This window comes from Primulina huaijiensis, chromosome 5 (assembly GCF_012295235.1).
Source record: "Primulina huaijiensis isolate GDHJ02 chromosome 5, ASM1229523v2, whole genome shotgun sequence".
Lineage (NCBI taxonomy): Eukaryota > Viridiplantae > Streptophyta > Magnoliopsida > Lamiales > Gesneriaceae > Primulina > Primulina huaijiensis.
Genome location: NC_133310.1, coordinates 20,080,179 through 20,107,844, shown reverse-complemented (window position 1 = coordinate 20,107,844; position 27,666 = coordinate 20,080,179). Strand labels below are relative to the sequence as shown.

The 27,666-nt window shown below is 32.9% G+C and overlaps 3 protein-coding genes and 1 long non-coding RNA gene across 7 annotated transcripts; all 4 read right to left on the bottom strand.

Moving 5' to 3' along the window:
- Nucleotides 1-2,033: 2,033 nt before the first annotated feature.
- On the bottom strand, nt 2,034-6,124 carry LOC140976927 (beta-hexosaminidase 3-like). 3 transcript variants are annotated; one of them, XM_073441355.1, is made up of 15 exons: nt 5,772-6,124; nt 4,901-5,245; nt 4,728-4,802; nt 4,583-4,618; nt 4,355-4,466; nt 4,198-4,268; nt 3,771-3,901; nt 3,603-3,668; nt 3,414-3,514; nt 3,276-3,335; nt 3,152-3,185; nt 2,836-2,934; nt 2,699-2,758; nt 2,360-2,610; nt 2,034-2,261 (listed from the first exon to the last, which is right to left on the bottom strand). In XM_073441355.1, exons 2-15 carry the CDS (start codon nt 5,234-5,236, stop codon nt 2,095-2,097), a joined length of 1,599 nt encoding a protein of 532 aa, XP_073297456.1. In that variant the 5' UTR covers nt 5,237-5,245; nt 5,772-6,124; the 3' UTR covers nt 2,034-2,094. The 3 variants fall into 3 exon arrangements, with proteins under 3 accessions (XP_073297456.1, XP_073297454.1, XP_073297455.1); XM_073441353.1 differs by having other exon boundaries at nt 5,813-6,123; XM_073441354.1 differs by lacking the exon at nt 5,772-6,124 and having other exon boundaries at nt 4,901-5,751.
- A 6,947-nt stretch (nt 6,125-13,071) lies between these two features.
- Nucleotides 13,072-18,858, bottom strand: LOC140976926 (leucine-rich repeat receptor protein kinase HPCA1-like). Of its 2 annotated transcripts, none has more exons than XM_073441352.1 (19): nt 18,553-18,858; nt 17,902-18,022; nt 17,718-17,789; nt 17,515-17,589; nt 17,339-17,410; nt 17,085-17,246; nt 16,929-17,003; nt 16,782-16,853; nt 16,600-16,671; nt 16,435-16,503; nt 16,275-16,349; nt 16,091-16,162; nt 15,868-16,002; nt 15,307-15,776; nt 15,073-15,225; nt 14,740-14,864; nt 14,450-14,669; nt 14,114-14,349; nt 13,072-14,002 (listed from the first exon to the last, which is right to left on the bottom strand). In XM_073441352.1, the coding sequence occupies exons 1-19, from the start codon at nt 18,641-18,643 to the stop codon at nt 13,520-13,522; spliced, it is 2,850 nt and encodes a 949-aa protein (XP_073297453.1). In that variant the 5' UTR covers nt 18,644-18,858; the 3' UTR covers nt 13,072-13,519. The 2 variants fall into 2 exon arrangements, with proteins under 2 accessions (XP_073297453.1, XP_073297452.1); XM_073441351.1 differs by having other exon boundaries at nt 13,073-14,002; nt 14,740-14,879.
- A 5,537-nt stretch (nt 18,859-24,395) lies between these two features.
- On the bottom strand, nt 24,396-27,666 carry LOC140976924 (stearoyl-[acyl-carrier-protein] 9-desaturase, chloroplastic-like). The gene is made up of 3 exons (XM_073441349.1): nt 27,361-27,666; nt 25,277-25,781; nt 24,396-25,141 (listed from the first exon to the last, which is right to left on the bottom strand). Exons 1-3 carry the CDS (start codon nt 27,468-27,470, stop codon nt 24,581-24,583), a joined length of 1,176 nt encoding a protein of 391 aa, XP_073297450.1. The 5' UTR covers nt 27,471-27,666; the 3' UTR covers nt 24,396-24,580.
- LOC140976925 (uncharacterized) lies at nt 26,591-27,351 on the bottom strand. The gene is made up of 2 exons (XR_012175343.1): nt 27,189-27,351; nt 26,591-27,146 (listed from the first exon to the last, which is right to left on the bottom strand). It is a non-coding gene; the product is annotated as an uncharacterized lncRNA (long non-coding RNA).

Sequence of the window (27,666 nt, the reverse complement as noted above, 5' to 3'; positions counted from 1 at the left end):
GTTGGCTTACCGGACACTTACTCTACCATCAAGAGCCGAACTTCTTTCAAGATTTCTTAGCACACACTTAAGTATTATATCAGATCATTTAGGATCAATTAGTACTTAGTATTTTCATTTCGAAATACTTATAAACTGACAGTTGGTGTATTGTTCAGTGTTGTTTAAGTAAGTAAGCTAAACTAGGGGGTTTAGTTATGCATTAATAAAGTCTTACTGATAGGCTCGTAATAATTTGCATTTTTGTTGTCATATTTCCTATTGTTGTTACTTTCAACATATCTAATAGATACACTTTTGTGTTATTTTGTTGTAGGAGGAATTTTTCTGCTCTTGAGATAAATATGAGCTAAAAAAGTTGATTTTATATCACATTTAAAGTTGTCAATATGAACTTTGTGGAAGACTTGAAGCAGAAAAAATTCAGAAGTGAACTTTCCACAATGCGTGATCAAACCTTGTGACTTTTCTTCTGCTGTATGTGAAACTGAGAAATTCAAGGAGTGAATCTTGAAATTTGGGAAACTTATGCCAAATTTTAGTGCTCTACTTATGGTTTTTGATTTAAAAGTAACTCTTGGAGAGAGAAGTTATTGAGAGAAATAAATATTATATAGAACTTTATTAATAAAAAACTTATTTTTTTAAAAAAAATATTTTCAACATAGGTTTTTTTAGTTAATGGGCTTTTTCATTTGTCACAATTAACTATCCATACGTGAAGAAGAGAAAGAGGCACACAAAATATAAAACTTTCTCTTCTTTCTCACCCTTTTCAATGTGAAACACAAGGAATTGTATGAAATTTTCATCTCTTCTCAAGAGCTCTAGGATAAGTTTTTATTTCTGATTCAAGAGATAATTTGACTATTTCAATTTTATCCATGTGAGGTTTTTTGCGCTTTAATTTAATATTATTGTTCTGTTCAAGTTTTTGCTGATTTATATTTAATTATATTAAAGTTGTATATTGATTAATCTGACAATTTAATTTGATAGGTAATTTCTAATGCTATCTATGAATTCAGTGATTCATAATTTTCATGAATGATTGGTACCTAAGTAGCACTAAATTAGATGTGTTGTGCTATCATAGCATATTTAATCTAAGTAAATCAATGAAACTTGATCTATTAATTGTAGCTATCTCGGTTGTTAGAATTTAGGATTAACAGTTTTTCACAACAAAACAAGAAGCTATTTTAATTAATATGAAACGCTATCGTGCCCAGTTGATTATTGATAAGTTTTGACTGGATACTGGGTTTGGTCAATTAAATTAAGAAAACACAAGGATTTTAACGGTTATCCGTATAATTCTGAGGTTAATTGCTCGTAATTGCATGAATAAGTAATATATTAGTCGATGACCAATATACAATTGAATAGTGGAAACCCCTTGAATCACAGTTTGCTAATATTAAATTTTACATTTCATAGTTATTCTTCTTGATTGTTTATTTCTTCTTGCATGCAAATAACCCCCTTTTTTATTGTCTTTCATCGAAAAAAATAAATCTTTCGTTTCCTGTGGATTCGACCATACTCACCACTGCGCACTCATATTTTATTTAGATAGTAGGAATTTAAGTTTGGTGACCAACGATAGCACACCACCTACCGTCTTCTAGTGTATATCCTTCCTACAAAAAAGAAAGGGTGACACATGAGTTATTCAAATCTCCGAACATCAATAAACATCTTCGTGTTATTACGTTGATGTCAGCTTACCATTGATAACTTAATTGTCTTTCTTACTTAGCCATTTTTAGTGTTAGATCTGTCAGTCTAGCTTTCTTCCGTACAAAACTTATTTGATTAACCAACTGATATTGATTACGAAATTCAAAGTTGATAACCCAATCGAATTTTTGCACAAATTAGTGTGATTGTTTTTATTTAACTCAATTTGTGATTGTTTTTATTTAACTCATATCTAATCAATCACCTCATCTTACAAAACTATTGTTTTTTTTATATAACTATAGGTGTCGGTCTTATTTTTAATCATATAATAATAAATAACATCTATTATTGAAATTCATGCATAAATCAATTAATGGACAATGTTCAACTGATTGAAACACACTATTATCATTGCTTATAACAGGAACCGGGTTCTTCTGGTGCCACCCTACCCGGACCAGCCAACGGAGCTGCAGCCACTCCCCTCTGGTTCAAGAGACACCTGAAATGCGCCAACCGACCCACCACTTGCTTCGGATCCTTGGCTATCTTGTCGTAAGGTGTCCATAGCCTCTCTGCATTTATACCAAAATATACACAACATAAGCTTAAATGTTAATACGCTACCCTAAAATTCTGAATGCACAAGAAGAGCCAACGGCCATAGAAGTACCTGCAGCAGCAGCAGCGCGCGGCCATATGGTTTGCTCGATGTCGGATCCATCAATATGTTCCCCCCACATACACACCTCCCCTCCAAGAACCAAAGCTTGTTGCTTCGGATCTGTGATATTCGTCAGTGGCTCGTTCATGTAGAAACCAGGCCAGAGGGCATCCAAATGATCTAGATACCACTTGTCTTGATTACTCACGATACATCGCAAACCAGTTTCAACCACCCTTTGAGCAACACCACTCCCTAGCCTGCATCAATACAAGAACAGAACAATCACATGCTAGTTGGTTGTGTTAGTAATATGGCCGTTGAGTGAAATGATCTAAGGTTGTTTACCAATTATGAACAACTGTTTTCCGGCTTAGTTTACTGCCGAAGTTGTTGAACGTCTCCTCCCTACGCCATGTTAAAGAGTCACTTCCAAAAGGGAACATATATTAGTTTTAAGTACTTTTCAAGTAATGGGAACATACCAGTTTATGATTTCGTATCCATGAGATAAAGCTATCTTCTGTGCTCTCAGCACGAAATACTGATACGCCTCGGAACTGTTTAGATTGTTTTTCTTTAACCTGTGAAGCATTAAGATGTAAATCTTTAGAATCTTATAAGAAATTTGAATTGTTTTATAAGCTCGCAAATGGATTTCTCTGGCAATTTGTGTCTACTACTACAGATTTGACACGGTGAAACACATATGTTTCCGAAAAACTAATGAAATACTGATGGAATAAATTTACCAACGACAACAATCAAAGTACAGTTATTAAGCAAATTTAGTATTCATACCAATTTCTCACATGAGGAGTTAGCAGCCAGCAACCTACAATTGAAAGCTACCTTCCAATAGAACCGGATAAAGATGATAGAAAAATAAGCAAGAAAATGAAAGTTTTTGAAGTATGAATCTTACTGGTATCCACTTCGTCACCTCCCAGATGAACAAATCTATACTTGAAGATCTTACTGAAATCTGGAAATAAAAAAATGATGTATCCTGATTTTAACTTTCCGAACGACAATCTCCTTTCTTAAAATAATATAATCATACCTGAAAGAATCCCATCTATCAACTTGAAGGTAAACTCATTGCTCACATCAAGGGGCTCTTTACAATCCGATGATGGCCACATAGCAGGATAGCCAACCCCCCTACATTTATCGTTTCAACACAAATATATCGATTAAAAAACGAAAATTAAATATTCTAAGTTTGTTATTAAACAAGCATGATAAGTACCAGGAGAGAGCGTGTCCTGGAACGTCTATTTCAGCCAATAAATTAATTCCTCGTCTTTGAGCATAACTGCAGCAATGTTAGGACCACCAACTTAGAAAAAACAAATCATAGGCTTTTGTGATTTTATGTAAAAAATTTACGTAAGATATAAGAATATATGTCACTTACCTTACAATCTCTGCTGCATCATCAATTGTATACCTTTCTGAGATGGAATACGCGCCTTGCCACAGCTTTGGATAGGAAGGTATCTCGAGAGGAAAAGATTGTGAATCTACAATGTGCCAATGTAGCACATTCTGAATGAAACGAAAGGGAGTAAATTTAAGTACAAAATTGAATCTATCATCTTCAAAACCTTAAAAAAACACAGAAACTATCTCCACTTGTCCTTGCTAAGGTTGATGTAAGTGTTCTGTTGTAATTAACAGCTATAATTTTCAATTTTCTGTCAAAGATATCATTTGTTTTAAATTTATTGCTGAATATCTCAAACTGATATCTTAGGCAGAAAATGTGCTAATGCAGGAAAAAGAGCATAATAGATAACTAGGCACTTGAGCTAAGTGAAATGTCAAATGTGAAATTTTCATACCAACTTGGCGTAAGTCATGGAATCAATAACCTTCTTTATAGTTGGTAGCGTCAGATAATGCCTGGATGTATCTGCATTAATTAAATGTCAGATCTTTCATGCAGGAGCCATGTATTTTAAATCCTAACTCAGCAGCGGGATTTGACAAAAATCTCACCGATCAAAAGTCCTCGATATGAGAACCTTGGCTCATCAATGATGTTCCATGGAACCTGATGGACTACGATTCCTCTAGACGTCAAGTTAAAATAGCAGACTTGGCTAAATGTCTGTCAAAATTTTATACAAAACTAGCTAGCATTACATTGTTTACCCATTCTCCCCCCACCCCTCGGAAAACAAAAGATAGAAACACTTTGAGCTTTTATCAGAGAAAACATCAAACCTGAAGACCATGCAATGCTCCATACACGGTTTGTGCCTGCATGAAACCAAATCGTTTAAAATTTATCTTTTTGAAACACCAGGTTACAATTGCATTTCTCAGCCAATTGTAATTTTGATAGGTGACATTTTAGAGATGGGAATACCTCAATTCGTGCATAAAGTGAATTTCCCTTCGTTGGGATATTTAGCTTGTATGACTCATCAATACCATGTTGTAACTAGACAGAAAAAATCATGAGGTTCTGAAGCTAAAACGATCAATGAATCTGAGAATCTAAATGCATAAAAAGATACATTAATTTCTCCACAAGCATACCACGTCAGAAGACGAAAAGATAACCACATGAATCCCTTTCAGCACCAAAGAGGGATCATAATGGGAAACATTGGCTTCAATGACATGATCTAATTTTATAGTATCAACTGTCCTTGTGAATGCATCCTTGAGAATCCCAGAAGCATCAGCATACTTTGTCCCTTCGGTCTTCAGCTCGAAATTGTTGCTGAAATAGAGAAGCCGATGTCCATAGCTCACCGATTTCGGCATTGGCCATATGTTCAGTCGGTTGATATCAGCAGCAATCAGGGCCGATTTTACAAGAAAATATACCAAAAACCAAACAAATACAATCTGTAGCCACTTTCTCTCCATCACAAGATCCTATTGACTCAGTTGAAATAAGAAAATATAAAAAAACTTATCCCATAGATGAACATCTAATTAAATGGCTATTTTTAAAACAATTCCAAACGTAGTTCTTGTACTCGTTACCTGTTATTGACAAATATGGTTGCGGTTTAAGCAATCCAACAAATTCGTACAAAATGAAAATAAAAAAAATGGAGTAGACTTGAAGAAGCGTCAAGTCTGTTTTTATTTTGAAAAACAAGAACCCATCGTAAATTCGTAATCCTAGCATTAACGTGCTGCATCTACATCTTTTGGCCTTTATTTTCAGTGCTAAACTATCAAGAATCTTCCATTTAATGCACATCTTTTCTCATAATTGTGGATTAGTCTCCAAATTCCAATTTAAAATTTTTCATTTATCCAACAAACAAATAAGAATGCTAATACACGGACTCATCTAAACAATATAAAAAACAAATAAAAAAATGAGCAATAAAGCAAGCAATATTGCATTACTTCAGGATAAAAAGTGCAGGAAACAAAAACAACAGACTACCGCAAGTTCCCCAAGAATTGCAAGAAAGTGGAGAGCTTTACCGGAGCCTCTGAATCAAGAATCTTGAGCTTCCCAGTAAATTACCCAAACGGAAAAAGATTTTTGGGTTAAGAATCAAGAAAAAGCAAACAATATAATCTGACTAATGGTACAAAATGAGAGGCAGAATAATGGCAACAAATTACGGTTCAACCACTGTATAGACTATGTAGTGTTCATGTGGAGGTTACATTTATCCATAGATAGCTGTCCGGATATCATACTCAGAAAATCCCAATTAAATAAATTTTAATAAAGAATCTTGCATGTAATGCTCTATTTTATTAAGAAGAAAATGACGTATAATTAGCCCAGGGAGACGGCGAAGAATCTGTTTTTTGATTGTCTTGCACACATTCACGTGAGAGTATGGGGCACTTGAGTGAGTTGGCATTTGTCGGCAATGATCTTTCCTTTGCGTTTTAGTTTGCAAACTACCTTACTTAGTAAACCATATTGACAGAAATACCGTTTGACTTTGCATCAAGTTGTGGATTTGATGAGATGTCGGATCTGCCACCGATGCATTACATATTTCAATGATTTACAATATAAGATTTATTGCCATAAACTTTCTTTCTCTAAACCTTTAAAATTTAGGTTTTCGCAGATTTGATGGTATAATTTTAGATAAATAGCTTTTGATTATATTGTTTTTTATTTCATTAAAAATGGCAATAAAAAATTAATTGTCGATTTGATGCTCGTTTATTTTTGTTTCGAAATTTTTTTTTATAATAAATAGTTATTTCTCACAATATGTTAAAATTGAGATTTAGATTTAACTCAACCTCAAAAGTTAGCTGAGAAAGATTGTTCAAGATCATATATGCAAGAAATTTTATGCAACCAATGTGAAACAACTAACACACCTCTCACATCTAAGAATGAATATTTGAACCGTGAAGTTTATAAATAGCGCAACTATGGGCAGAACGGGTGACCTAAATTATTGGTAGTCTAACGCATAACGGTAGAACTTGGGCTCTGATATCATCTTAAGATTGAAACATGAACCTAACTTATCCTCAAAATCTAGATCAAAAGGATGATTGTCTAAGTCCATATATACAATTCCTAAAGATTTTTTCCAACCGATATGGAACAACTAACACACCCTCTTCACACCCAAGAATGAATATCTGGAGTGTGAAGTCTACAAGTTGCCCAACTTTTGACAGAACGGGTGGCACAACTATAGGAATTTTAACATATAACAGTGGAATTTGAGCTCTGATAATATGTTAAGATTGAGACTTGGACTCAACTCAACCCAAAAGTTTGATAAAATGGAGAAGATTGTCTAAATCTATATAAACAATTCACATATATTTTATTTAATCGATGTAGGACAATAAACATAATCTGACAAATAATCAATCAATATTTTTTTTGCTAACTGGGGAGCTCAACAATGTTTTAGCATAAATAAGGGCATTAAGTTTTATTTTTCCGGATATTTCATTTCCTATTATATACTAGATATCGTGCTTCTTTTTTCTTGAAATACGAAGATTTTTTTACTAAAAAAATAAAAGAGTTTTCGACTTTTTCCTTATTACAGAAAGTTTGTTATTCTCTCATATTTCTTCGTCTTCTTGTCCGAGACCAGATTCCCAAGGGCTAGGAATGACGCCAAGAAAATTTATTCATTCCGCGCATTTCAAAAATCGAAAAGAAAATTAAATAGACAACGAGTGATTTTCTTGTTATTATTTTTCTCATTAAATCAACAATAAAAAATAAAAACAAGAAAGGGAAAATGGATCTAACATATAATCTAAAGTATGACTTTTGTTTAAAGTTGTCAAAATAAATTAGGTTTTCATGGTGAGTTGCGACGAGTTGCATACTCGTGTGTCTCAACCCACCAAATCTAATCTATCTAATATAACATAAATATAAATACATGACTTCTAATTGTGAATTTTATAATATATCTTTGTTCATTTAAGTTAGCAAATTAAATCAATAGTTTTTTAAATGGGTTCTTCTGTAATTCATTGTCCATCTTAAACGACTTTGGACATTAATGCATATTGAATTCATCAATTGTTTTTCTTTGTTGCTACTAAAATTGGTTACTAAAATGAGTGAATTTTTTCATGGTTGTTAATTAATATTTAATGTTTTCTAGCTTATTTTTTCTTTTATTTTATACATAAATACATCACTTTTACAGCAAGTTGATTTTTAAATATGAACTAAAAAACATCATACATTTTTATTTAAATATGTCATTTTGTCTATTTTTTGCTTATATAATTTTTTCAATATTTGTGGGTGTTTTTGTACTTATTGTTTTTATTTAATATTGTTGAAAATATTATATGCATAGAAACTTTAAATCATAATGTGTAATTGGTAATACACATTAATGGTCCATCAATTTTATTTCAGGATAACTATGATATTTTTATTTAATGATTGTTTAATTTTTAAAATATAACTAATAAAATTTATTAGTTCTTCAACTCTATTTTTCAGTTTTTTCATACTATTATAAACACATTATATTATTTTTTAATGAATTTTAAAATTTTTTATATATTTAATTTAAATTATTTTTATTAATTAATATCTATAAATTTGTGAAACTCATGTATTTTTATATAGATGCTAAAAAAAGCTAAAAGTTGAAAATTTCTAATAAAATGTTAAATATTTCGGATATAACTAATAAATTTTGTCAACTATTCAACTCTATTATATGTTTCCAACTTTCTTAGACTATTATAAGTACATTAGATTATTATAAAATAATTTGTTTAGGAACTTAAGAATTTTTTATATATTTAAATTATTTTTATTAGTTAATATCAAAAAATTAATGAAGCTTTTACTTTTTTTATATAGATGATAAGAAGTGTTAAATATTGACAAATTTCAATGAATTGATTTAAGTACTAATTAAATAAATAGTAGCTCAATAATTTAGTGATTTCACTTATGATTCATTATGTGTTATTATAATATTTTACATAATAATGTTTTTAAAATCAAATTTCTTATTATTATATATTTTGTTATCAATTTTTCAGTTGCGTTCTAAACATAATACAAAATATAATTATATTAGCATTATTATACTACGAAATCATCATATATGCTCTGNATATGATGAAATTATATACATCAAAAAATAATTTTTCCTCTTGTCTACATATTAATTAATGTATCATAATATATGATGGACTTATATATGTATATAAACTATTTTCCACATTTCAAAATAACAAAATTGTTATTTAATATTACTCACTTACTAAGTTAACTAAATTATGTTTATCAATTTATTGTGCATTATTATTATTATTGCAACTTAACAAAGCATAGATGAGGGCATTTGGTTGTCATCCCAACAATTAATATTTGTGTTTAAATTATTATTAATTAAAATTAATTTTTGTTCGATGAAATTAATGAGAATATATTTGGTTTTAAAAAATGATTTTTGGAATGTAAAATAACATCAATATCAGATTTTTTAGGTGAAATAATTGTTTATGTTATGTAGAAAAATTGAAACGTAATGTTTGAGTTGCTTTACGGTTTTAAAAGATTTTAGTTAACGTTGCACTATTACCACCAGTGTAACGCTCCAGATTCGATGACTGTCTACACTGTATCAAGACAACTTTTTTCAGCATGCTTATGTCCTCACTCATACGCACCCTAGGAAATTTCTCATGGGGTCACCCATCCGAGAATTGTCCCAAGTCAAGCACGCTTAACTTTGAAGTTCTAATGTGATGAGCTCTCGAACAAAAGATGCACCTTCTTAATATGAGTAGTACCTATCAAATCTTTTAAGCTCTCATCAACTGCACAGTCCCATACCTGAACAGTTTTGGAATCTCTCTCCTTACGGTGTAAGATCAGTTCATTCATGTTCCTTTCGCCTAGAAGCTTGTCAGGAGTCGCTCATTGTCTGTGAAACTTCATGGCACCGGCGATTACCCCCGCCTTCGTCGGCCCCATGCCTCACATGTCCACCATCTTCCGCTTGGTTTATCCCGAACCACACCGTACTAGGAGAGATCGACTCTGATACCAATTGTAACGCTCTAGATTTGATGACTGTCCCCACTGTACTAAGACAAGTCTTTTCAATGTGCTTATGTCCTTACTCACACACACTCTAGGAAATTTTCCAGGGGTTCACCAATCTCAGAATTGTCTCAAATCAAGCATGCTTAAGTTTGGAGTTCTTATGTGATGAGGTCCTGAACAGAAGATGTACTTTCTTGATATGAGTAGCATCTATCAAATCCTTTAAACTCTCCTCAACTGCACAGTCTCATACCTGAACAGTATTGGAATCCCTCTCTTTACGGTGCAAGATCGGTTCATTCATGTTCCCTTCGCCTAGAAGTCTGCCAGGAGCCGCTCATTGCCTGTGCAACCTCATGGCACCGGTGATCACCCCCTGCTCTCTTCGGTCCCGAGCCTCACAACCAATTATAAATTTTTGTAAAACGACAAGTGCATGATCCCACAATTGATATATATCACATACAAAGTTATGAGATCTATTCTCATAGATTGCAAGGAGTGTAATTATTGAGAGTGAAATTGTTGGAGTGCAATAATTGTCTTTGCTGAATACATCATGATGATTGGACTACTATACCGTTTAAAATATTTGTGTTACACTGTTACTACCAACTATAGTTTTGGTAAATCGACAAATGTCTGGTCCTACAATTGATATTAGAACCAATCTCATGAATTCAATTCTCATTCATTGCAAAAAATGCAATTGTTGGAGTACAATAATTGTCTCTGATGGATAGACCAATCAAAACATGAGGGTTGAGCTACTGTATGATTTTAAAAAAATTGAGTTAACGTTTAAGCATTGTTACAACTTATAAATTTTGGGAAATCGACGAACACTCTATCCTACAAGATTTATTTCTATCATGACTTAATTAATATTATATTAATTTAAATAAATAATAAAGTTTGAATTTGAAATTTTTCATAAATATGTTAAGTCAAACAATTTATTGATATTATTCAAGAAAACTTTCATTGACAAAATGTTTCAATAAACAAAATAAATTATTTAATTTAATTTTATATTTTTTTTAAATCCTGAATCATAAATTCAAAATTATAATTGAAAAATTTGAAATCTCACGTCATTTTTTCTCTATTAATTATTAATTATTTTCTAATATTTGATATTATTAACTACTTTAAAAGTGTTTTTTTTATATCTCTTAGGGTAATTTTAATTATTAAATGGATTATAAATGCAGCAGAATTAATTAAAAATGCAGTGACATCAGCTTAATTGTTTTTGTAATATTTGACATTATTCAAAATATTATTTTACTATGTATTATTTTTAAGCGTGCACACACACACACACATATTTCTAAATTAGTTTTGAATTATGTGAATATATGTATATTTTTCATATTTTTATGATGTAATGACTTAAAATCTAAAAAAAATGTGTAACTTTTGAAATATTAATATTTGTACCTAAAGATTAGGAGATGTCCCATTAATTTTTTTCAAAGGAAGAAAAAATACACTTATATTTGGACTTTTCCAATTATGAATTATTTTGAATTTTTTTTGATTCCCTAAATAAAATATCTATCTACATCCCTTACTTCGAGAGAGTTTTTTTTTTTTCTTGTATTTTATCCTATTTTTTAATCGAGTAATTATGTCAATAATTTTAAAATTAATATATACATCACATCTATTTTGATCACTCCAATTTTTTTCAATTTTTTTTATTCATTATACTTCAAAATTCAGACGTACATTCTTTCTCATTAACAATTAATTCATACACTTAATTATGTTTCTAATGCAAAATAGATGTAATATATATAATATGTGGAGAAATCGATTGATATTTTTTAAAAAAAAAAGAAAAATAAAATGGAGTTAAATCGAAGTGTGAATGAATCAAATAAATAAAATAAGAAGATCATAGGAAAAAAACCTGCAAGTATCAAAGAGATTAATCAAAATCAATTCGGACGATGAAAAAAACATAAAAATTAGATATGATGATATGATTGCTGAATCTAATCGAAGAAAATAGGAAAAATAAAATAAAAAGATGAAAAAGATACTGAAAGATTCGAAAATCATACAAGAAAAGGATTGAAGAAACTAAACATGACTTTTTAAAATGATAGATAAACTGTGAAATAATATTTGTTATTGAATAATTTGTTGAAAAATAATGTGTCTACATGCATTTTCATAGTGTATTTAAGTTCATTAACCACGTACAATCTACGACTACTAGTTATACATAAAATAGGCGAGTTGGTCGATAATTTTCTCAATCTGCTAAAACAGTAGTCGTTTTGACATGCCTATTTTTGTCAAAGGCCTTAAAATAAGACCTCGCCTCACCAAAGGTGAATAGCTAATTTAATTCAATAAAAGTAAAATAAGTAGTTCAACATCATCTTGAATTCCTCGGCTTGTTTGTTCACCAACTCTCGCCAATCAGATTCAAAGCCTTTAATTTCCTTCTTATCTTCCTCACGCATTAATTAAAATTTAAGCATATAAAATTAATTCACGTATTTTTAAAAAGTTGTACATACTTATAATTTTATTTTAATACGAAAGTGCGTCTATCGCTCTATATATACACACACACATACCTTTACTATAATTTTTATCAGAACCGTATTAATTGGAAAAATGAAGGGTATTTTGCTTTATGCAATTTTACTTTTTTGTTGCTCTGTGCAACAAAATCATGCACAAGTGCAGCGACAAGAATGCATAAAACAGCTTCAACCTTGTTCAAACTACCTCAACAACAGCAAAAACCCGCCTGAAAGCTGCTGTAAATCGCTTGATTACGTGATAAAATCGATCCCGGAATGCTTGTGCAGTCTGATAAGCATCGAGGGGGCCGATCAAGCCGAGCAAGCAGGCATCAATGTCACACAAGCGCAAACCTTGCCAGGGAGATGTGGCCAACACATCAACCCATTGGGATGCATTACAGGTATGTTACATATATGATTATAACCTCGAAAAAAGTTTGAATATGTCTATGAATACACGTCTATATGTATGTATGTATGTATGTATATCATTATTCGAGTATTCGTCGGATCAAGTTACGCGAAATTGTTTTGGTGTTGCAGGGACACCCGATACACGATCTGAGGAATCAGTTGGAAATGCTGCTACTTCCTTCAAATGGACATTCATGGTTCATGTTACTGTTGTTGTTGCCATATTTATGATTTTGAGGGTATTTTAGTTAATTGAGGAGGATCGGTATTACATGTCAATATTGAAGAAGATTTTCTTCATATTTAATTTAAAAGATATATTTTTCATTTAATAATTATCGACTTTAACACTGTAGCTCGATTTGTCAACCATATATCAATTTATAGATGCTTATGTTTTTGATATATCAGCAAATTTATATATTCAACTTATACTTTTCAATAAGTTTCATAGAGTCTCAAACAATATTTCTTTTGATGCTGTAACATGTAATTTTGCATGAAACAGAAATGTATAAAAAAAAATATGCACCAAATAGTATTCATTGATATGATCAGACATTGTTTTACATGGCTTTTAACTTCATTTGAATGCATACATATATATTTATCTCTGGTAATTAAGTTGTCCAAGAACACAGAAAGTCACATCGAAGAGTACTGAACATGGTGCTGCATGTGACACGCCGAATATTACTTGGGTTCTACTTTGATCGGAAGCATGTATCCACCGCTATATTCGAAAGGACCCTTTCTAGCCAAAGATTCACTGTAAGGATGCTTACCGGATCCGAATTCTGTAGCAGATGATGATGCAGAGGTTGAATTTGTGTTTAGGCCATCATCGTTTAGAATAGATTCCAGTGTTTTCGCTACTTCGTTCATTGTTGGACGATCTGAAGCTGATTCCTCCACGCATTGCATTGCTAATTCAACAAATCTTGAAAATCCTATAAGATTTGATGTGTTTCTGATGGCAGGATCCATTATTTCCCTCAATCCGTAGTGTGATTCGTCGTCCTTATCCATCGCCATTCTTATTTCGCGTACGATGTACTTTCCCTTTTCAATAGGCTGTTTTGCAGATATCAGTTCGAGCATCACCACACCGAAGCTGTAGACGTCGCTTTTCTCTGTTAATTGTTGTGTCATGTAGTATTCGGGATCTAGATATCCCTGCAAACAAATGAAAAGAACCAAAATCTATCAATACTCTGTTAGCCATTGGAAGTAAAATGTCCATTTCAGGAGGATTGTTAAGAATCGTCTTAGTTGGAGAATGCTCACCAATGTGCCTTTAACTTGAGTGGAAACATGCCCATTTGAAGTTTCGGAGACCAATTTAGACAGCCCAAAATCTGCAACTTTTGCTGTTAGATTTTCATCCAGCAAAATATTGGTAGACTTGACATCCCGATGAATTATTGGAGGATGTGCAAGCTCGTGCAAATAAGCTAATCCTCTAGCCGAACCAAGCGCGACTCGTATCCTCCTCTTCCAATCTAGATGAGTTCCATTCCTCCCTGCATATTTGGCAAAAAAGAAAGTTGTGTTGAGTTCTTCATTTTCTGATCTCAAAATCAATCTTATGGAATTTGAAAATTTTCACCTCATTGGTCTCACCTGTAAGATTTTCTCGTAGTGTGCCATTCTCCATGAATTCATACACTAACATTTGTTCACCTTGTTCGAAACAAAATCCCACCAAGCCAACCAGGTTTTTGTGATGAACTCTTGAGAGCAACTCGATTTCGGTCTTGAATTCGAGTCCACCTTGCATGGAACCTAGTTGAGCCTTTTTTATTGCAACCAGCTTTCGGTTGGAGAGCATTCCTCTGTATACCTGAAACCATAAACTAGTAAGTATGCGAGTTATGCAACAGTTTTTTGGCTACAATTATCAAGAAATCTACCTTTCCATACCCTCCTGAGCCAATCTTATTGCTTTCGGAGAAGTTATTGGTGCATTTCCTGAGCTCGTCATAAGAGAACCATCTGGCTCCTTTTAGCTGTGGTGCGCCTCCGCTGTCTTCCCCCCCTGAAACCCAATTTGCTGGATTTTAAAAAATAACAAGTTCTAGTCAAGAAAATGGAAGTTATCATGTCTTGTATCAGGGGATGGCAATGAATAATGACAAAAACAGCATAAAATTCGATATATGGGAGGGAGGATGCGCTGAAAAACTTTCATCTTTCAAAAATTGATGGGAGTTGAAATTGCAATGCTAGTGAACAATGAGAATTACCAAATGGTTTGCTAAGAGAAATGGCTTGTTCAGCACGCCTTTTCTGTCGAAGGGCGTATGTCCCTAACCCCGCTAGCACCAGCACCAGAAATGCTCCGGCAATTGATATCCCAGCAATCACAGTCAAGCTGAAGTGAGTTCTCCTATGATCATCTGAAGTACCCGTGTTGTTTATGTAAATAAGCCATACATTCTAGTATTCTTGAAAAGGAATCATGAGCTAATCGAATTTACCTCCGAAAATGTATGGAGATGCTATGAAAAAATAGGGTCCAAACTCTGCAGAAGGCTTGTATGTTTGGTTACTCAGAGCAAATCCAAGTCTCTGAACCTCTGACCTATTGAAGTACTTAGAGTTGGATGGAAAGAGTCCTAGCTGCACCTGGAGATAGTCATCAACATTGAAAAAGGGATTCTGCACAGAAACCGATCCTGGGGAAAGGCCTAGTTTTAACCAAAGGCTCATTTCCAGGAAATGAAACAAACTGGCATTAGACAAGTCCCGGAATAGTGGTGCTCTAAAGTATAATGTTCCTTCGTAGGGATATGCACATTCACAGCTCTGTGGGTTGAGTTTTTGATCAGCTTCGCACAATTGAGTTCCACAGTTTGATAAGCTTGTAGTATAAGGTCTTGCCGATTGCTGAACCTGACAGTAAATTGTGCTTTCGAGAGAAGCTGAGCATACAGGGTTCCCCATCAGTCTGTAGCGTGGAAGAAAAATATGCTTTCAGTCGGATAATAAATGTTTATTTTTCGATGTTAAGATGAACACTAAGTATGAACAGTTCTTACTCCAATGTACTTCTGTATTCAGATCCAAGTGTTACTGATGATATGTCGTTGTTTTGCAAGTCAATGAGTTGCAGCTGCTCACTAACTTTCCCACTCAGGTCTAATTTATCAGCAAAAGCATTGTTCCTCAGTTTCCTGTTGTAAACTTTTGTTACAACATTTTGGAAAAAATATTATCTTTTTATCGATTGACACATATTAAGCTCAGATTATTTAGACTCACACTTGCTCAATCAGAGGTAAGCTGAAAATTTCTGGGGGCACAGTTCCTCGTAGAGGTCCGTATTCGATCACCCTGAGAAGCAGACAATATAGGTAAAAAGAGACCCGATAGTATGGTTCTTGATTTTTAGGTAACAGGAATAAGTTTTCATGTTTTGACCAGTAAATAAATACTTGATACTCACAGTGTGTTTAGTGAACTTAAGGTTGAGAACCAATTTGGAGGTTCTGATCTCTTGAAAGAGTTGTTGCTTAAGTCCCTGTCAAAATAAAGTTATAAGGCATGTTTCTGACCAAAAACGTGAAGAAACTATCTTAATGATGGCAAAAAGTGGTAGTTCTTACACATAATTCAGGGAGTTCATTCCTGTTAAATTGGGTAGGACACCAGACAATATATTGTGAGCCAAATTTCTGCAATGAAATTCCGTATATCCGCTGTCACTCTCTAGGAAAATACTTGACGATGGAAAGAACAAGAATTTTATTCAATCGAAAAGAAATACTAACAACTCAGTGATTTTAGTGAGGTTGTTTAGATTCGAGGGGACACTTCCTTTCAGGGAATTGCGGTCAAGCCGACTGGGATACATTATTATCAAAACAAAAAATACATAAGTAAATGGTTCAGATTTAAAGACGAGGTTATTAAATCAGAACAAGAAAATCTAGTAAGATTAGAGTTTACTCACAGAACCTCAAGTGACTGAACCAATCCAAGGGTGGATGGAATGTTCCCTTGGAATTTGTTTCCATCAAACAATCTGTAATATTTAAACTTTAAGGAATCCAAATCATAGGAGAAGATGAGAAGGTGATTACTTAGTTTCGTGACTTACAAGTGTATTAATGACATATCTGAGCTAAAAAGTTGTTCTGGGATTTGGCCCGAAAGCTGGTTTTTGTTAAAATGGCTGCAAAGCGATGTTGAATCAGAATTCTATAAAAGAAAAGAAACAGACGAGACCGAGTTTCGTGACTTTAGCTTCACTTACAAGTGTTTCGCCTTTTTAAGGAGGTCAAGTCCCAGAGTTTTATTTGATGAGACAGGCAATGGTCCTTTCAACTGATTTTCAGCAAGATCCAGCCAATATAGCTTGGAGAGTTTACCCAAGGATGGCGGTATCTCTCCCGTTAAATTATTGGTATTAAGTGCCCTGAAGATGCAATTATTATACGCTCCAACAGAAAAACAAAGACAATGCCTTTATGAATTCATCTACAAAGATGATTACTCAGACGTTCTTACAGAAAAGTGAGCTCGGAAAGATTTCCCAGTTCACTTGGTATGGTGTTTGTAAAGCTACATCCAGCAAGAATTCTGAAGAAAATATTTGCAAATAATGAAACCAATGTTGATTGCAACACTGCAAAAGATTGAAGAACTATTGTGGATCTTCAATGGTTTGAGCTATTTGATCTTACAATATGGTCAATTTTTGCAGATCTCCTAGCTGTGGAGAGAGAGGACCTGTGAGGCCAGGGTTGAATGACAAATCCCTGAAATCAATAACTTCAATTCTAAGGTTAAATATCAATATTTAGACTGAATGGTGCGCCGCTACTCTTGGCTATTCGGCTGTCTAATGAAAAATTTCTGAGTTTTATGTGATAGGTGCAGAACTTACAAGGAAATGAGTTCAGTGAGGCCTCCGATGTCTCCGTTCATTTTACCAGTTAGTCCCATGGTTGATAAACCCCTGGAAATTTTGTTCACTTCATATTTAATGAACTAAAAAGACAATTCAATCGAAGGACATCAGGAAACAAATCTTGAGAAAACTGTGAGTTCTATGACATTATTATACTTACAGAGAAGTTACTCTAGAGTTGTTGCATGAAACTCCCTCCCAAGATACACAAGGATCATCTGACTTATCCCAACTCGGTGGTCTGTTCCCCCACTGATCTTTTAGCGATCGAAGTACGGCAGCTGCACATCCATTTTCAAATTACTAGGCACCAACATGAACTATAAATGTTTTACTGCAAACATTTCATCTTGTCCCTTTATGGATCTAACGTCAGCAAACTGAAAGAGCGATTCCAAACACAAAAAGTATTTGTTTCTTGGTAAACTCCTGCATGGTTACTATCTAATCTAACTCTCTAGTGGAGTTCTCTTTTAGTTTTCTATTCTCTTCGCTTGGACTTCTTAATTACACAGTTTTACAAAATAAACATTCCCTTCCTAATAGGTCCATAGTACTTAACAATAAATCTTCATGTATAGAACATGGAAGATCATGAAGCAAACAGGAAGTCACGTACACAACTACAAGGACCACTAAATTTGGTCATGTAAAGGGGTGTGTCCTCGTCGAAAGTGTTTCCCTAACTTCCAAAGAGCTTCACTGTCATAACTAATCTAACAACAAACATGCACTCATGCAAGCATCTGTATTCTGTACGCACACAAGAATAAGCTAAAACAGCATGTGGCAGAAAAGAAGTTAATTTTACCATCTTGCGGATTTGTTGCGGAATAGATGGCACTAAGAAATGTTGAGAAAATCAGCAGACGATAGGAAAAGAGCAGCAGCATGGCCTCCATTACACGACCAATTAAACTTCCCCCTTAAATGATATAGCAGTAATGTATTATGCTACCATGAAACTCTGTAACAGCATGCTCGTATAAACGGAGAAAGATTAATTAAAAGAACATTGAATTTGAATATAGTTTAGAATATGTGTGTTTGAGTAGAATGTAGAAATCTTGAAATTGAAGTGAAATAAAAACAGAAAGAAGGTGGGTAGGAGCGGTGAGAACACAGAAAAAAAGTTGAAACTGATTCTATTTGGTGTTTCAAATGATTGTACATTGTCTTAGAAGCCAAGCCATTTCCACTTATAGTGCTGACAATAAAATCAACTATTTTAGGCAAATATTCTTTTGTAATCGAATTTATTACTCTCATATAAAATATTTGAGATATAAATAAATGAATGGATAGATAAAATATAGATATTTGAAAAACTTGTGTGAGACGGTCTCACGGGTCGTATTTTGTGAGACAGATTTCTTATTTGGGTCATCCATGAAAAAATATTACTTTTTATGTTAAGTGTATTACTTTTATTGTGAATATCGGTAGGATTGACCCGTCTCACAGATAAAAATTCGTGAGACCGTTTCACAAGAGACTTACTCTATGACGAATTGTGGTGTTTGGTAGGTTATATATAATATTGTTTGTCACTAACTTTGAATGAATATATTTTAATTTTGTTCTCTCTATTTATTCATACCGAAGAAACGATTTTATTATTTAATTATTTTTAAACCAAATAATTTTGGATATTTTTAAAATTAAAATCAATTTGTCTATATTTTCGCTTCTTCTTTTTTTTTTCCATATCAAATTTAACTCCGGTGAGTGCACACAAATATGCCCTTATATTAATTAATTAAATTTAGTTATATGATCTTACATATTTATGTATAATGCCTTATATATTTATATTTTTATTAATTATTAATTAATAAAAGTTAGCAAATTAACTACAGTTTGCAAAGTATATATTTACGTTTATTTAATGATTACAAACTGAAGTTGATTAAAATTATTAAACTCCTTAAACTAGTAATTAATATTTGTTGGGTTAAGAGTGTATGAGTGAGAGTAATACTAGGATTGATGATCTTCTGAAAAGTTTTCGTGTGTCAAGCTTGCTGACGTTGTGTCGTTTGATCTGTTTGGCTAGGTGGGTGGTAAAATATTGACGTCAGATCTTAACGGGTAATATTATCTCTGATGGGGATACGATCGACGGTATGAAAAAATAAGACTGATCTCTAAGAGATATGAGACATCACCAACAGATAGACATGCACCTCCCCGGACTCATGAGCCCAACATCCTGCACTTTGCGCTGCCACAAATATAAGAAAATAAAAGTTGCGACTTGGCTAACAGCTATAGCTTTTAGCCTAATGATAAGCGTTTGATTCTAACAATTGGCATCAGGTCAAAGTCATGGGTTCGAGTCTCCCAAGAAGCATATTGATATACTTCTTGAGGAGAATGTTGGGTTAAACGTGCATAAGTGAGAGATGTATTGGGACAAGTGACCTCTTAGTAAGTTCTCGTTTTCAAGTTGTTAGACATTGTGCCGCTTGATCTGGTTGCCTAGGTGAATCATAAAAGAGTGACGTGATTTCACGGATAATACTGTCTCTGTTAGGGACATGACCGGTGGTAGGAGAATAGTAAGACTGATCACTAAGAGATATGAGACAATACTAACAGATAGACATGTATCTTTTCGAACTCATGAGTCTAACAGCCCGATCCATTAGCACCCAAATAGGTGCACTCTGCGCTGCTACGTCTATAAAGAAATAGAAGTTGCATCTTGGCTAACAGTTACAGATTTTGACATAATGATAAGCGATTGATCATAACAATATTATCAGACAATCTACGATATTTGGTCTACATGCCTTCCTAATTTCCTCATGTTTTTTTAATTTATTATTGTCATTATTTTCTGTTAGATAAATTTTAGTTGTGGCTGGAAAATTGAAATTGATTAAAATATTATAATATTATATTAATATTATTAATTAATTAATGTAATGTTTATATAATATATAGTTACGATAATCATCTTCTGTTGAGTTATCAAAATTAAACTGAAAGAAAACTCAATAATAAATAATGACAATAACATGAGGAAATTAGGAAGATATACAGACCAAAAACCATAGATAATCTACTATTATTTAGTAGTTCAAGGAGTTAAATAATTTTAATCAGCTTCAATTTGCTCACCGTAGTTAATTTGTGAACTTTAATTAATAAATAAATAAACATAAATATTGCTCAACTAAAGTTAGCAGATTAACTACAATTAGTTCACTCACATGTGCCCTTACATTAATTAATTAAATTTAACTATATGTCCAGGAATATTTATGTTTAATACTGTTGATATGATCAATTAGAGGAAAATCATTGAGCTATCGTTTCTTGAAATATTGAACATCGGTTAATTAAATCGAGTTTGATTTTCAAACCAAGAGAAAGACACTCAAAATAATTCTTCGTAGAAACATATTAAATATTTTGGTAAATATTTAAAAGATATGCAAATTAAATGTAAGAATGGTTTGGTTGAAGCATTTTATCAAACACTTGGTATACAATTGTTTGGTATTTGCAGAACACATAAAACGATTCAACAACGCATCTTAAATACAATAGCAAGAAATAAATAGACACGAATTTGTTTTTTCGGAGATTGACAACTCCTACGTCATCTCTTCTTCTTCTTGGGAAGAATTCACTAGAAAAATTTGATTTATACAACTCTTTGTACAAACCTATTTCGACTTAGAACTTATCAATTTTCTAATCAAAACTCCTCACACACTTTCGATTGTAGGTCGTAACCTCACAATCTGTATAATGTTTAGTATCTCTTATGCCAAGATTCAAACACAATCTTTAACGTCTTTGTGTGAAATTCACTTATCTAAACTTTGAAGCTCAATTCTCATGTATATTTGTGAGTGATTGTATGTGAGGATTTTTATAGTGTATGTATATATCAAATGTATCCTCACAATTGAGTTTGCTCTCATTCTAGCTAATTTCTTCATGTAGGCTGCCATACTTTGAATTTCCTTCCAAAACTCGTATTTGATCTTCAAGATGTTGTATTTATAGGCTCCAAAAATGATATATACGTTCGATGTAAGAATATGACTGTTTGGAAAGATTCTGGACAGTTCTGACATTAAAACATTCATTTTTGTCTTGCTGAATGCTTTTCCCAAGCCTGACTGATTTTGAGGTCCGCTGTCAGTTAGGCTCGTCAGCTAGACTGATCATTTAGTCGGGCTCATCAGCTAGACTGAACCAAACTAATGAGGTCTGTTGTAATCAGTCTTGCTGATTTCGATATGTGTAAAACTAGTAGTTCCATCGTCATTTATCAGCATTTTAAACTTTGATTCAGACTTTTACTTGTGAATATGATTTGTAGATCACTGTCTTAGCTTCGTAACACATACTGAATCATTCCATTTGGATAACCGATCTGATCATAATGACCAAAATATCACAATTAATCATGCCCAATTGATTGTTGTTTTCGTTGCAAGCAATCAATTTGATCTTGCAACCATCAGTTTGCTTAGATAAAATTTGATTTAGCCTAGCTTACGTGAAATACGACTTGTCCCAATCTATTCATTCATTTTAGTGTCTAGTCATTTACATAACCGAGCTGGGAGATATCATCAGAACACTGCAGCTAAACCATATTTTCAGTTTTGCTAAATTTGAGTTTCAGCTTCCATTTTGAGTTAGCAACTTCGCACTTGAGTAAATATGTTATAAACACAATAACAAGTTTTATTATTATCATCAAAATCAAAATTGTCATAGTTTCTAAACCCCTTACTTATTTATGCTTTTTTGTTAATTAATTGATGTTAGCATATTAATTACAGTTAGTTCACATTTAAAATATATGACTTCTAATAGTGAATTTTTCAGCATATCTTTATTCATTTAAGTTAGCAAATTAAGTCAATAGTTTTCCAATAAATTTATTTGTAATTCATTGTTCGTCTTAAAAGACTTTAACATTAATACACATTGAATTCATGAATTTATCGACGGTTTTTCTTTACTGCTACTAAAATTTGTTACTAAAATGAGTGAATTTCTTCATTTTATGGTTGCTAATGAATATTTAATCTTTCTATCTCATATAATTTTTCTTTTTACATATAAATACATCACTTTTATATGTGATTCTTCTATATACTCTTATCTATTTAAAGTAACAAGTTGATAAGAGTCCATCAACAGATTATTGCTTATAATTTTTCTTTTTCCTTTTTATTTTCTAAATTTTATACACAAATTATTATTTATTTACATTTATTATTCAATTTTTTAACAAGTTGATTTATAAATATAAACTAAGAAGTATCATAAACGATGGAGATTTTGAAATATGTTAAGATTATTTGAAGAATATATTTTTAACGTAAAATATTAATTGCATTATTCTATGAATGCGATTTTGCAATTATTTCCTAATATTAAATTTTTTAATGAATTATTTTTAAATTGTAATTTTACTACTTTTATCTCTCACTGCGTGAGGTAGACAAACAACCTAGTGTGATGTATGGATGTAAGCTCCTGTCTAATTTATTCAATTGTTTTTTCCCATGGATTTAAGACATTTCACCTGTTCTAATTAATATTGGTAATTAATATAAATTTTTTATTGTTTGTTTATCTTCCTATCTTTTATGTGCATGTATTATTTTGTATTTATGGCACTATTTTATCTTATATATATATTTTTACATGTTTGTCGGTGCTTTTATGCTTATTATTATTTTTTTTAAATGAACATGATTCATTAAATAGGTAAAAAGTTTAGAATACAAATACTCTGGGCATCCCCAAAAAAGAAACAAAATCGTAGAAGAATCTATCTAATTAAAATAAAATACAAACTACATCACCATCATAATACTTGTTGCCTCGAGAACACATCGGTAAGTGTGGATTCTAATCTTCATGAAGACATCGTCAATTTCCAGCTTCTCATTTTCGAACAAGACCCTATTGCGCACATTTCACACATGGTACACTGTAGTCGCTAAAGTCGTGAGTCTCATTCTTGATAGCACCGAATTACCCCTGTAAATTGTCCTGTGAGCTCTCAGAATGCTCCACCAATTTTATTTCACAATAACTATAATATAATTATTTAATGATTGCTTTAATTTTTAGAATATAACTAATAAAATTTGTGAGCCTTTCAACGCTTTTGTATTTTCAGTTTTTTCATGCTATTATAAACATATTACAATATTTTTTTTATGAATTGTATAATTTTTATATATTTGAATTATTTTTATTAACTAATATCTATAAATTTGTGAAACTCTTAATATTTTTATATAGATGGTACGAAAGATTAAAATTTGAAAATTCTAATAAAATGTTTAATATTTGATATTTAACTAATAAAATTTGTGAAATCTTTAACTTATTATATGTTTTTAACGTTTTTAGACTATTAAAGTACATTAGATTATTATAAAATAATTGTTTTTAGGAGCGTGAGAAAATTTTATGTATTAATTAAATAAATAATAGTTCAATATTGATTCGTTATGTATTGTGATAATATTTTACATAATACTGTGTTTACCAGAATAAAAGTAAAGAAATAAACACATTACAGTACTCATGATATTGCATACAACTAAACACTCGGTATTATTACAGTACTCATGATATTGCATACAACTAAACACTCTCTAATACCGATAAAGATACTAGTTACTGTTACCCTCATAGTAGTAATCAAGAATACAGAAATATACTGTATCTACAAAAACACATGCTACGAGGAAATCTTATTCAAGCCAGTTTTTAACAGGAACTGGACTCTATATGACCATATGAGTTTCTTAAGTCGACTATATTCATTGCCGAAGCAGCAGTATTCAAAGGTTGACTTCCCGACCGTATATCCAGCTAAATGGAGCAGATGATGCCTGCTTTGCCATTGCCGCCGCTCTCTCCTCCAGCTTCCGAATTCTAGGTGGCAACCCACAAACATAGTCCTGTGCTTTACGGCCCTCGCCAGAAAGATCGGTCAATTTCTCCACCTCCCATCTAGCGACTAAAAATTCCAAGATATCAGCATAATCCTTTGCTGTGTATACTCCTAGTTTCTGTGCCACGGAAGCGTAGTTCTCAAATAAATTGTCGTCCGCCCCATCATACATTAAATGAGCAGGCATCGAGATCTTTTTCCTCATCATGTCAGCAAGACACAATACCGTGCCATCAGGATCAATCTCAAAGAGCTTTTCAATGATTTTGGTATAGGCAGTTTCGTGGCGTTTCTCATCTGCAGCAATGGTGCCACATATTTGAGCAAGTTTCACATCTCCGTGTTCTTTGGCAAGCCTTGCTGTGTTCCCATGAGAAATAAAAGTAGCCCTTTCTTGAAATGAAGTGTAGATGAATCCAAGATATGGGTTGTTCTCTGTTTGAGGATCCTGTTACATAGTTCGACAATCTGATACTTCAAATTTCATAAAAGAATAACACACCAAAGACAACCTAAGATATGCACAAACAAATCCATTGACTCTTTTTAATATGCAAGCGCTATCAATTGATAGTCCTCTTACCATTCCCGAGCCAATCAGGTACTGTATGGTTTTCTCTATTTCCCTCATATCTACACGTCCTGAAAGGTAAAGATACTTGTTCAGAAGGTCACCGTGCCTATTCTCTTCAGCAGTCCATGCCCTTGTCCAAATAGCCCAAGGACTGGGGCTAGCACCGGTCTCATCTTGAACGGCATCTAGCGTGTTGATCATGGTTTGATAAGTTGGAAGTGCCTCCTCTGTAATCATATCTCCAACCAACACAACAAGATAGTCATCCGGAATGTCCTTACATCGTTCTCTCAGTTCTTTAACTTGCTCGTAGAATCCTTCTGAAGCAGGGTCTGGCAGAAAGTCACTAGGCTGCCAAGACTTCCCGACGTCCTTCAGGAGCACCAGGAGGTTATTTTCAGCCCAAGAGTGCAGAGAATTAAAAATCTCACGTTTTTCGGGTGGCATGGAATGAGTCACCTGAACATGTACTTCTCGTGGTGGGGTGAAAGGCTTCTTGGCATTTTTAACGTTTCTACATTCAATCAATCAGAGATTCTAAGATACGGATGTGAAAAGTTGATTGATAAAAACATGAAAAATTATAAGTAAAAAAAGCTTCAGCAAACTCTGTTAAATTAGACATCACAATCTGAGCCCAAAAATACTGTCTAAGATCTCGACGCATTGTACTCTTTAGGGGAGGGGAGGTAGCTGGTAAACGTTTTCTATATTTTTTGCTACCAAGATAAATAGCCTCCAGATGATATGCTCTTCCGTTTATTTTCATTCATCTTCTGCGACGTAGATAGACTCCTTCACATAAAACCAACCACACATTCCATTCATAATTTCTTGTGATGTCCCTTCAAAAAATTTATTTCTTGCCGATCTATCATATTTTTATTTCAACCACAACTACCCTTTTACTGTAATTTAGTATCACCAAGCAGTCATGTGAAAGATTGTAAATCCTTAATGTACAGTGAGAATCATGATTTAAACCCTCGTCTTAATTCCCCTGGTATTTTAGTCCACAGGCAGGATGTAGAAGCTGGAATATCTTTTTGGCGACTACAATTGCATCACATGAAATATACAAAAAGCAGGTGAATTCATCAAGTTATGTGACATGCGGTGTTCATTTCAATCACATGCTTTAATCTACCTCTTCGCCACTGCACCAACACCAAAAACAGGAAAAGTTAGGGGAAACACACACACACACACACACACTGAAGAAGCTGGATTACAAGAAACTCTTTATATCATCTTACTGAAGATGAAAAGGTGTTTATAAATATGGTGATCATGTCTTGCAACTTTTGTTTTTTAAGAAATGCGAAAAATAAACAAAAAAACAACATAAATATAAAAAGAGAAGATAGCATCAAACAATAGCTAAGCAGCAATGAAAGCATAGGTATAGCAAATAGAAGAGGGGGCATATAAAAAGCATCAAACATGATAGTACAACACTACAACCTAGAAGCCTATGATCTACTAGGGACATCTTTTGCTGAGAAATAAAAACATAGATCAAAACACTTCCAAAAAATTAAGATAAAAAAGACAAATATTGAAAAGCTGTGCATGCACATGCATCACTTTAATTGAAAAAACTGGAAGAATTACAGGAGACGAGCACACTCGTCTGGGAAAGATTCAACGACGGCAATACCAAAAACATGTCCATCAACGATATGATGTTGGTGGAAAAATGGGAAAAGTGCCTTTCCCCACAACCACAAATCCTCACACACAAGATTTCGACCATGCAATTCATTTGCCACCAATAAACATAATTCAAGATCAATTACCAGTATACAAAAATTCAATATTGACATGTTCATTTCAATTTCTTGCCCGATTAAACATTAAAATTAAAATAAAACCACCCCTCCCCCACAAAAAAAAAAAAAAAAAGAAGAAAAAATTAAACAAACATAAAGGGGAAAAAAATATCACTCAAAGGCAACGACGTTTATCAAGAAATCAAAACAGAAAAAACCCAGATTTCAATCGCTCGAGCCCATTAAAGTATTCATCATTCAGAAAGCAGAAACAAATAAAATGCAAGAAATTATGAAAAAAAAGAAAGAAAGGAAACTAACGCAGAGGGCGAATGAACGGTTGAAGCCATGACAATTTTGTGAGATCTGAGCTGAAAGCCGCCAAAAGAAGGCATCTTATGTTGAGGCATGAAGCAATGTTTAAGTGCCATTTTCTTGAATTCAACAAACAATGCTTGGATACTTGAAAAGATCAAAACTTTCTCTAGATTCGATAAAAACCAAAAAGAACAGAGAGAGGCGTAGGTTTGCTTTGAGTAAAGGAATCAGCGAGAGAGGTATGGAGAAGGAGAAGCGACAAGTGAAGGGTTCAGAGAGACAGCCGCACTAATATACGGCCAAAACAGC

Bases quoted from the DNA above. Each gene is read 5' to 3' on its own strand.
- LOC140976927 (XM_073441355.1), bottom strand. From the start codon at position 5,236: ATGGAGAGAAAGTGGCTACAGATTGTATTTGTTTGGTTTTTGGTATAT. The intron at 4,803-4,900 runs GTATGCTTGTGG...TTTTCTGTCTAG, and splicing joins TCTTTTCGTCTTCTGACGTG to TTACAACATGGTATTGATGA. The intron at 4,467-4,582 runs GTTTGATGTTTT...AAATTTTGACAG, and splicing joins GAGCATTGCATGGTCTTCAG to ACATTTAGCCAAGTCTGCTA.
- LOC140976926 (XM_073441351.1), bottom strand. From the start codon at position 18,643: ATGGAGGCCATGCTGCTGCTCTTTTCCTATCGTCTGCTGATTTTCTCA. The intron at 16,163-16,274 runs GTGAGTATCAAG...TCTGCTTCTCAG, and splicing joins TTAAGTTCACTAAACACACT to GGTGATCGAATACGGACCTC. The intron at 14,350-14,449 runs GTGAGACCAATG...CCAAATATGCAG, and splicing joins ACTACGAGAAAATCTTACAG to GGAGGAATGGAACTCATCTA.
- LOC140976924 (XM_073441349.1), bottom strand. From the start codon at position 27,470: ATGGCACTTAAACATTGCTTCATGCCTCAACATAAGATGCCTTCTTTT. The intron at 25,782-27,360 runs GTTAGTTTCCTT...GATTGAATGTAG, and splicing joins ACCGTTCATTCGCCCTCTGC to AAACGTTAAAAATGCCAAGA. The intron at 25,142-25,276 runs GTAAGAGGACTA...ACTATGTAACAG, and splicing joins ACCTGATTGGCTCGGGAATG to GATCCTCAAACAGAGAACAA.